The following is a 12668-nucleotide window of genomic DNA, read 5'->3' as shown; positions in this document are numbered from 1 at the left end:
AGCATCCTCTATAACCTAATCTAAAGTATATTACTTGTTTTCTTCATTTAATAATCAGGGTTCATAGAGTCAAAAGTTCCACAAAGCTTGTTTTGTTTAGAGAACAATTGGAGATTTATCCATTTAAATAACTTTGATATAGGCTTAATTTTCATAGTAAAAACGTTAGCAACTGAAGTTTAAGAAATATATACATAGTACCCTTTCATACTTGAGAAAAGGAAAAAGATAAGAATGTTACAGCAAATTTGTTATCAAGTTGTCTGAACTGACTGTACTTTGTTGCATGCATTTATTACAGAAAGGATGGGAAAGGCGGGTCACTGAAGTTATTGATATAGCCAGTGATGCACAGATTTCCATCAAGCTGGTTTTAGTTTCTGAGCTATCACTGCCGGCAGTTCACTCAATTCTGATGCTTCATTTTTATCACTTGAGAATGACAGCATTCAAAAACTGGAAGAGAATCTTCCAGAGATCACTGGGGTCTATTTATTTTTTCCACAGGCAAACCAAGACTTAGAGAGGTGAAGAGACCTGAATTTGTAATCTTGTTCCACATGAACAATCAGTGGCTCCCCTTTGTCTTTAAAATAATACCAAAATTTCTTAGTTGGAACATAAGGATCTTAATGTTCTGGCCCCTGACTGGCATGTGTGGAAAATCACCCTGCCCAGCAGGGCTACCCAGAGTTACTGCCTGTTCTCTTTCAGTCTGACTGAAAGGGGATTTCTCCAGTTAGCTTACATTTCATCTTTGTAAGGTTCTCCCAACATCTCTCTTCTTTCACTGCCCACACTGAATGGTAAGCTCAGGACAATGGGGGCTCATTCATGCCCATATACTCAATGCTTTGGATACAGCCCTGTCTATAGTAAACGCTCAAGAAATAGACCAGCGTGGGTAACACAATGAGACTCCGTCTCTACAAAATAAAATTTTCAAACTTTGAAAATGTCATAATTCTTTCATAATGTTCAGTATACATACTTTTTCTTATGAATAGGTATAGACTTTCTGCTTTTCCTTTTGATTGTTCCAAGCTCTATTCATCTATCATCAGTCAAAATATTTCTTCTGGCCTTCAGTAACAATCTTTTTTAGCCAATCCAATCTAATTTGGATGGCCTTCTACAAAAAGCATGAGCTTGACCATACTACTATTCTGTCTTCAAGGAAGTAAGGTCAGTTTGGTAGGATTTGGCCATGATTGCATGGGTTCATAAGTCCCCTAGTCAAGATCTTCAGCCATGTTCCCACAGTAGGGCATTAATGTTGCTAGACCACCATGTGTAGTGAGAAGAAAGGCCTAGGAAACAGAGACATACTTGGTACAATGCAAGCAGATATTCAAGTTCAGGAATAAGAGTAGTTCAGGAACATATAGAGAACACAGAACTAGTGCCTATAAAATAACGATCAGACAAAACAGTAGATATGCATCTAAACAAGTAGGCAAAACAACTCAAAACAAAAAACAATGAGAGAAGGAGCAAACAGAATCTAAATATAGGCAGTTGGTAATCAGCACAGTGGTAGGAAAAACAAAAGTATGGCTAAGTGACAAAAGCAGATTCAAAGGTACTAATGACAAAGAAAAAGTGTTGAAAACTGAGAAAGTAGATTGCTTCAGCTCATAAACTGTACGTTCACCGCTTGATGCCAGCAACTGGTCCCCAAGCATACCCATTAGAAGGCTTGGCATGGCATGACATTAAGCAGGTATAATATTGCTAATATACTCTTAGTGTAAAAAGATCTCTATCAATTCCTAGTTTTCTAAAATATTCATCTAATCCCAATTGTTCTTCTTTGTTCGAAGTTAGCTAATTTAATGCTATTCTAGAAAGTAGCTTTAGGATGTATCATAAAATTCAGCTCCATTCTTTTTCTTCTCATTTGTCCACCCATCTGTAAATATTAGTGCTTCACTTGGTTCTGTTACATATTCAACTACCTCTTCAAATCTTACTCTGTAAGAGGCTTATTCTAATATGTCCAATAAGCTAACAGTATGATAAGCATAGTCATAAAAAAACACTTCCAGCAGTGATAAATTTTAGTTAATAAAAATTGTTTTCTGAAGTTTCACAGTAGGTTGTTCTTATAAGAGCTAAGTCAATACTTTTTGGCATGAGACTATTATTAACAAAAAGGCCTTTGAACATTTTCTGAATATACTTTTCTGAAATATCTTATGATTTTGAAATATTGGCAAAATAGTCCTTTGAGTTAATACCGATGCTCCAAGCCCAAGAACAGAAAGTTTTCTAGATTTAGGACTTTAGAAAGAACTACTTGAATTTTGTTCATCAATGTTGATTAAAAATTCATGAAGGATTTTAAAGTTGTCTGTAGCTAGTTTTCATAGATATATTTGGTCTTCATAGAAGCATATGGAAATGCATATTTAATTTGACAGTATTTTGCAAATCATACCCGCTTCAGAATAATTTGCAAAGTAGAAATGCTTCCATATGCTAGAAGATGGTTTGTCTATTATGCTGAGAGTAAAGAAAGAACCGTATATTCAGCAACAAAAATTTAAAAAATACTTTCTTGGGCACTGTAGATTATGAAAGTAAAGAAAGATTAACAGGACAATGTCCCAGGACTCAAAGAATTTAGAATTAAGATTTCAATCTATAATAAACTTATTAAACAACCATATCAGACATGCTAAAATGAATTTTCATAGGTATCATTGGGCCCTTAACAAACATAATGTCACATGGTTATTTTCTGCCTAAATTGCCATGGCTTGTGACAAATCTTCTTAAATCCTGACCAAAGCTGATTGGAGCAGGGATTGATATGGGAGCCAAAGCAAGCTATCTATAGATGAGTTGTTCATGAGGACAATAGATGCTAGCTCTGGACAAAAGAATTCCCACCCAATCAAATTCTCTCCTCTTGAAGAGCAAAACAGGTGAACATAGAGAATATGGATCGCGTGGTTCAGACGTTTGTTGTGAGTAATATATTCCAAGTATTCTTGTGTAGATTGTGAAGTTAGCCTGCCCCACTGTTGGAAGTACCAGGACCTGGTACTTGGTCTGTGTTGCTGAGGCAGCTCGCAATGCAGCTTCACACAGCATGGATTATTACAACAAACTTCCACCCTGCCTGCTTGGAAATCGTAAAAAGCCAGATGGATACATGTATGTTCTAAACAAGAACACACGAAAATGGAGCAATAGCTCTTCACAGTTAATAGGAAGAAAAAAATAAAGCCCCTGCAGATTTCAAAGGTTACTTTAGGGATAAAACTTGAAGTAATTAAAACAAGAGCTGAAGCTCTTTGACAAGTTTTACTTTTTATGCCTGAAAGGTTCATTGACCCTATATATCTTCAGAAACACTGGACTGCAGTTCTAGAGCAGAAAATAAATGTTTGGGTTTCAAAGGTCTTCAGTGTTCTCAAATTAATGACTATTTCATCATTATCTGAGAGTAGTGATTTACAAGCAAGAATAGCTTTAATGTATGTTTTTCTACTGATAATTACTATTTTGGCTTTCTTTAAGATCTGGGATTACTTTATCTCTGGAGTTAAAAAATACAGATTATTTACTGAATGTATTTTTAACTGTGCTCGTGCCTCAATGCATGTAAGTTATTTTTATGATCACAGCTTAAATTCGCTACACAAGAAAATTATCTGGAGAATTTCACACAGTAAAAATTGTCAAGCCAGGAAGATCTTTTTTAAAAATCCTTTAAAAATTATTGATCTAAAATGGTTTCTAAATGAAAATAGGTCTAGGTTGTATGTCATGATTCCACAGATGAGTTTTCTTCAAGTGGTGTGTCTACTTCTGGGTCCCTTACAGTTACCATTTGAGGACTAAGACTGATGACAGGTGTAACCCACTTCATGAATGTGTTCCCAGAGCGAAGGGAGAGCTTAAGGCAGTCACGACTTTACCACTGTTTATAATGGCTAAAATATTGTCGAAAGAGAAAGAACAATTTTATGATAATGAGGCAGGCTTTAAAATGTTAAGTCAATAACTCCAATTCCATAAAAATTCTAGTGAGGAGAATAAAAAGGAAAAATCACTTGGCATATTCCTTTAAGAAATGCCATTTAAGTAATTCTTTCTTCTTTTTTATATCCCCTTAAATTTATGGAACTTATGAGGTGAATCTCTCTCACAGGCAACAATTTTAGTTTTCAATGTAACAGAGTAAATTTATTCACTTAGTTAGTATTGCATTCCATTTTTACAGAAGATTCCTATCTGTAAGTTTCCCCACCTCCTTGCTCAAGTTCTTCCCAAGCAGCTCTGAGTCAGTCTGCTATACCTCCGCTGCCCCTATGGCAAAAGCAGTCTGAGAATTCACTCAGTAATTAATCAGAGGCTGCCTTATGGCACATATTCTAAGCTTGGGTTTCCTGTGACTTAAATCACTTATTTAACTAGTTAAAAGATACCTCTCCAAACAAATTATAACATTTTAAAATCACAGGCAATAGCCTATATTTATTTTCACCTATGAAAGCTTTTTGCACAAAAATATTGGTTGGTTATGTTTGTTCATGTCTCCTTAATAAACTCAGGATCATTCTCTTTACATGAGAAAGTGAAGATTATCTTAGAAAGATACCTATGTGAGATAAAATGCAAGTTTTATCATATTTAGTTTCCGAGATAGAAAGATGTGTGTGTGTGTGTGTGTATACACACGTACAGACATATCCAAAGTCCTTATTATCTGATGACAAATGAAAATATGAAAAAAACACTTAAATAAATCAATTTTAAAGTCAATGGCAGAAGGTTTGACAGAGGTGCTATCTTAAAATGTAGAGCTTAAAATTTAATATATGATTTGAAAAAATATAGATTAAAATTATAATATTCTAATAAGAATAAGGATAAGTCGTGTTGATTTTTTAGTATATTTCTTGACAAAATGATATGGTAGCAAAATATCATCCCTTTTATAGTATACTTAACTTTCTCAGCATGTCCTTAAAGATAACTTTTACAAAGATTTGTGAGGCATTCATCATTTCTCCTGAATGCTTGATATTCCAGTTATTTCCTTTTGAAGTACATTATCAAATGTCCTCCACTTCACCTGTTAACTGCTCTGACATAGTCTCATTGGCCGTGATTTTGTGATTTAGGAGTTTTCCAAATTCACTTGCATCATGACATCCTGAATCTCCCTTGAAACATCTTACTTTACAATCATTTTCATTATGTTTTCACTGTATTGTCTGATATTTATGACATTATATAATCAGCAAGAGACTAAGACTTTGTAGAGTAATTCATAGAAATAGATGCTACTACAACTTGGAGAATTATGTTCAGGTAAGGACTAATTTTACAAGTGGGAAGTTTATTAGTGAATATTTTCCTTATATCTCTGGAGACCGAGATCATTTTTGAATAATGACAAACTCTTGCAATTTGCAATCAGATAAAAATAAGGGCTAAAATGTATGCAAGTGGTAAAGCAGGAAATGAAAGTTCGTTTCTTCAACACCAGTTGTGCATTGTTGAAATAATTGTGGACGAGATACTTTTGGGCAAGAGGATTAAGGACTGAGGTTTTGAGAGAATCAATGAAAAGGTGAAAAAGTAAACCTTTTAAAATACAGAAGAGTTCTCACATCCATGGGAGCAGAAGCAAAAAAAAATGGTACCACATAAGCTTAGAGATGTGGGAGGCAAATATTAAAGACAAAGGAGATAGCCAATTATATATGGCTGAGAGGCCAAGAAGTTGTAGCTGAAAAGTCATCCATTTAACACTGGCTAAATACAAGCTAAATAAGCAGAACAGGTGCCTCAGAAGGCCGAGGTCATATTTCAACTGCAGATTCTAAAAAAACTCACTGAGAAATCTATTGGTACTAGTCTATCTCATTTGAAAGCATCAGAAGTGTTGTGAAGTCACACATCTTGCTACTGCGACCTATACGTCCTGTTGTCTCAAACTTTGCACAAGAAGGCCTTATTCTGGTACTAGATAGGGACTTGATAAGTAGTGATTCAGAAGGGATCATTAGGAAACTAAAACAGGATTTAAAATATAGATAAGTTTCGGGCTATGGCATTCTCAACCATTGCCTGGAAAAGCATATGGAATTGAAATATGTAAGTCAGTATTCCCCAGAACAAATGTGCAAAAGATGATCCCTTCATACAATGCTAATTGCACAGTTGGGACAAGCATGGTATAAAGTTATAATTCTTTAAGTCTTTTTGCTGACATTTCTGGATGTTTATTTTTATTCTTTCTGGGACTTTCCTGGGAATTGTTTGATGCGTATTCTTTTTCTAATGTTGTTGCCAAACAATAACAACTTGTATTCCTTAACCATGCACTGAAGTCAGCCAGCCTTTTCAGCTGGTTGTTTTTCACCAGCAAATTACTTGTTACAATAAAGGAGATGATTCAAGCCCTTAATAAAGCCTTTAAAATGTCATCACTGTTTAAAACTTTCAATCAAATACCTCTAGCTGATTACGGAAATGTGTTGGCATAATTTAACATTCAAGCATTTTTATCAAAATTGTCAGTCGGCCCCATTCTTGCCCATTCAAAAAAGCTCAGAAGAAAAGTATTTTAGGAGAATCTAATACAATGGGTGCATGTGGAGGTTTGTTAAGCCAGCGTGAAAAGTGAGGAACAGCAGGTTTTCAGAATGTATGATTTCACTGGCTAACATAAAAAAGTAAATGATAGATGGAATCTTCATACCTCATATTATCCACTCCTGTTTTCGTAGTAGACTCTCCATTAACAAAAAAAGAGGGAGGTGGTATCTTAAATCTCAATGTATGAGCTCTTACAGAAGAATCCCTCTAAAGGATTCACAAATCTTTGAATCCACTAAAGTTAAAAGATTAAATAATCCTCTAAAGTGTGCCATGAGGGTTAACATTTGTAATTTTTTTAAAAATTCAAAATTTACAATGTTATTTAAGCATGTTTTTCAGCAAAATATTTCAGATTGTCAAACTTGTACAATTAAGAGTAGTTCCCTTCATATTTCAGAGCAATAATTAACTGTTAGACTGAATTAAAGTCTGCCTTGAAGTGGGGCAAAAACATCCAAGAAGCCATTTATTCATGACTCAGTCCTAATTTATTGTACAGACAAAGTTCAGAATATGACATTGCAATGAGCAAAGGTAATAATGAACTAGGAAAAGGTTAAATTCTAGGTGAGAATAACAGCTTGAATTATGATGCTTAATGCAGTGGGTTGACTCTGGCCTCTAATTTACTCATTCTCTTTGTGAGCAAAGGGCCCTTGGAATAGCCTTAGGTCATAGGTTTTGAACAATGTCCAAAATGCATATTTAAACAAAAAGGGAAGTGAAATCTTTTGGTACAGATGCAATTTGCTGTTTGCTAATGAAAACGTCACATAAAGGACTATTTCAAAATTGTATCCCAAATATTAGACTTCTAGAATGCAATGTTATATATCTGGGGATACACTCTCTATGCTTATAATTCCTTTCTTAGCTCAGCCTTTATGAACTGTTAAGCTTTCTGTTTAACCAAGCACCAAGAATGCCCCCTCAGCCTTCCTTCCAATTTTCATCATATTCTACCTCTTTATTGAAGGCTTAAACTGCACAATTATTGCACTATCAATATATAGTCAAATTATCAAAAAGAAGAACACATAATTCAAACATAAATACTTTAAAATACTTGTTAAAGAGTGAACAAGTGGACCAGGAGAAGAAATGTTATTTGGATATTATTTATTTGAAATAACATGTTTAGCCACTAGATGTCACCCTTTTTAAGCAACAAAGACGACCTCACAAAGCGTGACATCAAGAGCAGTTACATTCGTTCCACTGTATTTGATGTTCTCCATATGGTTCTCGGCTACATACTGAATACTTTAACAGTGAAAAACTGTTTGGTCTCCCTAAAGCTCTAAGAGAACAGAAAAGTAAGATGACAGAAGGCTTATTAAACATAGTTAAACTGGCTAATCTTGGAGTGCTAACAACTGAAATATAATTATTAACGGGCAAATAGAGTCAGTAGTCATACTGACTCTAAAGTTTACTCAAAGTTTAATTGGATTTGACCTTGGAACTATAAATATTATTCACAAGAAAACTCTCCCCATCTTCACAATATTTTATGTATGGAACATTGTTTTAACATCTGAACAATTACCCTTATTTGAGCAGCGTGATACTGTAGGCTTTTGGGTCTTTTCTTTGTTTATCACTCTTCTCACAGGTGGTATTTGATTTTCAGATTAATAAAAAAGTAAAACACACTAAGGGACACAAAGTTAAGTTTCAGCAAAACATTTCTTTTCTTATTAGGGACAATGAAGTGATGATTGGAAAATACCTTGTCCTTGACTTGTCCAAATCTGCTGCATTCCATTCCTAATTAAAGAGCTCTGATCTCCTAATACAAATTAAGTACAATATAAGATACTCGGTACGGAATAGAGAGCCAAGGCTAGAAGTTGACAGCACTGAAATTAGTCACTGACATCACTTAAAAAGAAGCTTTAGGAGTGTAAGAAAACAATAAACAGAAAAACAACCAAAATTTTCCTTAACGTGGCCTTTGTGAGTCAAGCCTAATTTAAGTCGCATAAATTTCCATAGCTAAATTGCTAAAATGCAACAACAGGTAATAACATATAGTTTTCCAGAAAAGTTAAAAGCAAGGTTCTCATATACATACGAAATAAACAGCCACGAAAGATCTCATTCAACCCACAAAATAGTGGGGGAATCAGTAAGATGGTAGGAAGCCCAGAATTCTTTCCTATAGCATGTAAGAGAGACTACATTTCCAAGGAATGGAGATTATATTGTACAGTCCACTTATCAAAGATCTGCTAAAATAAACTCGGTGATAGTTACAAACTATTTTCCTACAAAGTCACAAACCGTAAATTTTGAGGTTATATTTTCTGCTTAAGAGAAATGATCTCCACTAGGCAAAAGTCTACATGTTACCATGCAAATTCACAGTGAGTCAACAAAGTACTTAGGGGTCAGTACTAAATAATTACCAAGCAATACTCAGGCTAGAGTGTTACAGAATGCCACCCATCTTTTTCCTGTATATTTTAAATTTTGGATTTTCTTTTTCATATAACCCCACACCTATTGATGACATATAATGCTGTATTAGTCCATTCTCTCACTGCTACAAACAACTGCCTGAGACTAGGTGATTTATAAAGAAAAGAGGTTTAATTTGTTCACCGTTCTGCAGGCTGTACAGGAAGCATGATTGGGAAGGCCTCAGGAAACTTACAATCATGGCGGAGGGTGAAGCGGGAAGCAGGCACATCTTTCATGGCCAGAGCAGGAGGCAGAGAGACAAGGAGAAGGTGCTACACACTTTTTAAACAACCATATCTCACAAGAACTCACAATCTTGAGAACAGCAAGGGGGAAGGCCTCATTGTCCCATCACCTCCCACCAGGCCCCTGCTCCAACATTGGTGATTACAAGTCTACACGAGATTTGGGTGGGGACACAAATCCAAACTATATTAAATGCTCAAGTGGCTACACTTAGTGTTTTACATATATCATCTCATTTTATTCTCACAATAACTGCTTATAGGTAGGGGCTGATACTACCTCAGCTCAGAAACCAGAACATTGAACAATCATAGAAGATTCTCCAGGTGACAGACCACCAAGAGACCAAGTTGAACTGTGAACCTAGTCTGCCTAGATGGTCTTTCTCCCGGGAGCATAGACTTAACATAGATTTAAACACTGTCTAGAAGATCTTGAAATTCCACAAAATGAGGCATATGTGAGCACAACAGAACCCTTTGCCCTTGTTCCTTGTCCATGGTGAGAGAAACCTCAGGTGCAAGACCTGTGCATGCTAGGAGGTCAAAGCTTAACTCTGAACACTGACATTCTCTAGAATTTGTGTATATTATTTCTTCCCCCCCCCCACCACCCCTTCCACCTCAGCACTGGCTTACCCTTTGGATTGATATAATACATCAGATCCTCTATTTCAATTTAAATAAATGGAGAGTGAGAAATGGCCAGGGTTGTGAGTCATCATACAAAAGCAAGCAATATCTTATATACTGTCTATGTGGAAAACATGGTATTCTTATAATATTTGCTTTCCAATCTTCTCAGAGATGTTGGGACATGGAGGGAAATCTAATGTACTGATAATGATATTCAAGTAAGATGTCTGCTTGACTTAATATCTGTCTAAAGAAAATGTTGTCTTAAGTTTAAAACCTTAAAACCTTGAAAAAAATTTAGACACAATGAAAGAAACTATAGAAAATCATCTTAAATTCCTAGGATTTATATGCATAGAACTTCAGAAATGTGAGGTGCTCCAAACTCTATTACTAATTCAGCCTCAATTCTTGTAAAAATTATACCACTCAGCCAGTGGCTGAGAAAATTCAGAAAACTAATCAAACATTATTACATCATCTATTAGGAGTCTAGACAGTCTCCTCATCACACATACTCCAGTACAACAACTATGAAAAGGGATTTTTTTTTCTTCCCAGCATATTATTTCTTTATCTCCATACCAGAAAAAAAAAGCAAAAGGAACACTTTGAGTTCCCCGGTCAACTAAAAATGTGTAAGTTTGTTGGTGTATTACATTTGCATTTATACTTGCTCTAAAATATGAAGAGTTCTATAAAACGGAAAAGTATTACTTTTTATGTAGTCAGTCTGTTGTTCAGTGTTCAGCTTCTTCCGGTTTCATGGATTATAAAGTCTTTTAGGACAGAAGATATTCCCTACAAGCTATCATGTAACATTTATAGCTTTAAAGGTAGATGTAATTTTAATAATAACATGCTACATTTAAGGCTCTATTAGGCACAGCTCTGGTTGCCTTTGATTTATTCATCAATGTGAGGAATCTGAAATTTTCTAAAGTCTAATTTTTGAAAAAAAATATTCAAGGGGTCTCTTTTCATTAAACCATCTGCTCTACATGATTGCAGTGACTCGTTTTTAGCACTGAAGCTTCCCTTTTTGATTAAATTTCTTGTTCAACCAATTGAATTCTTTGGAAAGCATTTATTTCGAATGAAGTATATTGTTGTTAGCAGAGTAGGAAAATCATTCTAATCCAATCCTAATTCCTATTGGATAACATCTTAGAGAACTCATGTAAATTTAACATATTATTAATGCAAATTAATTTGTGCATCACCAAAGAATTATCTGAAGATGGTACTCACGCAGGTTTAATTGTATGGGCATGCTTTTCATGAATAAAGGCACCGGCAATTCCTCCTGCGCCTGCATTTAGATACTAGATTGAAAATAAATTAAATTATGTGGGTTTACTTGAATATGTGACAAAACTAAACAATATAGTCATATGAATTTTTTAATTGAAATCACAACTTTTGAGCACTTCAAAATGTGTGATTATTTGATAAAACAGAAGCTTGGGTCACCTTCTTCAAAGAAAAACAAATAAAAACTAGTATTATTAGGTTGAGAATAAATGACGGTTACTTTTATGGGGCAATTTTGCTCTAGCTGGTAGAAAGCAGTTTTACTGAGGTCTGGCTTCAAAATTCATACATTTAAATTATTTTGTCCTAAAATATTGTAATAATAATAAAAGTATATTTTTAAAACAAGTACATTGTAATTGGTTTTATTTTCATGCTCCCTGTCAATTAAACTGTTTTCAAATATGAATTCCAAGTTGATTCTCTAAAACTTATCTTTATATATGCAGAAATTTCACAACTTATCAATAAAAAAAACTAAGGAGATTATCAATTTGAATTAAGTGTAGGGCTTTTTCTCCAGAACCTCCTGACTTTTTCATAGCAGCCTAGGAATTGGAAGAATTAATTTCTCTATATTGATGGAAATACTAGAATTAAATTACTTACCACACTATTCCATCATATAACTCTATTAACTAAAATCAGAAAATATAGTAATAAAAGAAATAGGCAAAGTAACTGAAATCTTTAAAATTGGCCAACAGATCCAGTTTCTCCTTCAGATTAATGTCAATGTGAAATAAAGGGATGTAAATATATTAACTCGTTTGTACCTTGTAGGAACACCAGCAGGCAAAATCAACTCCCCAGTCATGTAAATAGAGTTCAACATTTCCAACGGCATGTGCTAGATCAAAGCCAACGTAACAACCCTAGGGAAGAACATAATAATACGTTTTAAATTTGCTTAATGATTAGAAATAATAAGTACAAATATCTTTAAGAAAATACTTGACAAACTTCTGTACCATACATTATGGTTTGCTCTTTGCTGCAATGGTTCACAAAGTATGATCCACAATTTCCAGGACCCTTTCAGAAGGCCCACCAGATCAAAGCAATTGTCATAATGCTAAGACATTCTTTGCCTTTTTCACTGGATTGACACTTGTATTGATAATGCAAAAGCAGTGATGGGTAAAACAGCTGCCACCTACATCAGCAGGAGCCAAGGCAGTGGCACCAAACTGTACTAGTAGTCATTACATTGGTCCCAGCCTTTCACCTGGGGACCTGGGAAAGTTTCATGTGAAAATCTCCTTGTGAAAACTGTAAAAATGGTCAATTTTCATTAAATCTCAATACCTTAATTCTTATATTTTTAATGTTGAATGTGGGAAGTACACATAAAACACTTGACTACATTCTGAAGTAGGATGG

General features: G+C 34.7%; 1 protein-coding gene across 1 annotated transcript in view; it reads right to left on the bottom strand.

The window, feature by feature from the left end:
* The window catches only part of KYNU (kynureninase), a 166529-nt gene that overhangs the window by 39559 nt on the left and 114302 nt on the right, over window positions 1–12668 (bottom strand). The window contains exons 9-10 of the mRNA XM_015110049.3: window positions 12062–12160; window positions 11223–11296 (exon numbers count right to left, since the gene is read on the bottom strand). Coding sequence (XP_014965535.1) covers window positions 11223–11296; window positions 12062–12160 — 173 coding nt within the window. The remainder of the gene's footprint in view (window positions 1–11222; window positions 11297–12061; window positions 12161–12668) is intronic.

This window comes from Macaca mulatta, chromosome 12 (genome assembly GCF_049350105.2).
Source record: "Macaca mulatta isolate MMU2019108-1 chromosome 12, T2T-MMU8v2.0, whole genome shotgun sequence".
In the NCBI taxonomy this organism is placed as follows: domain Eukaryota; kingdom Metazoa; phylum Chordata; class Mammalia; order Primates; family Cercopithecidae; genus Macaca; species Macaca mulatta.
Note: the sequence above shows the minus strand (reverse complement) of the source record. Positions and strands in the feature narration are given on the sequence as shown.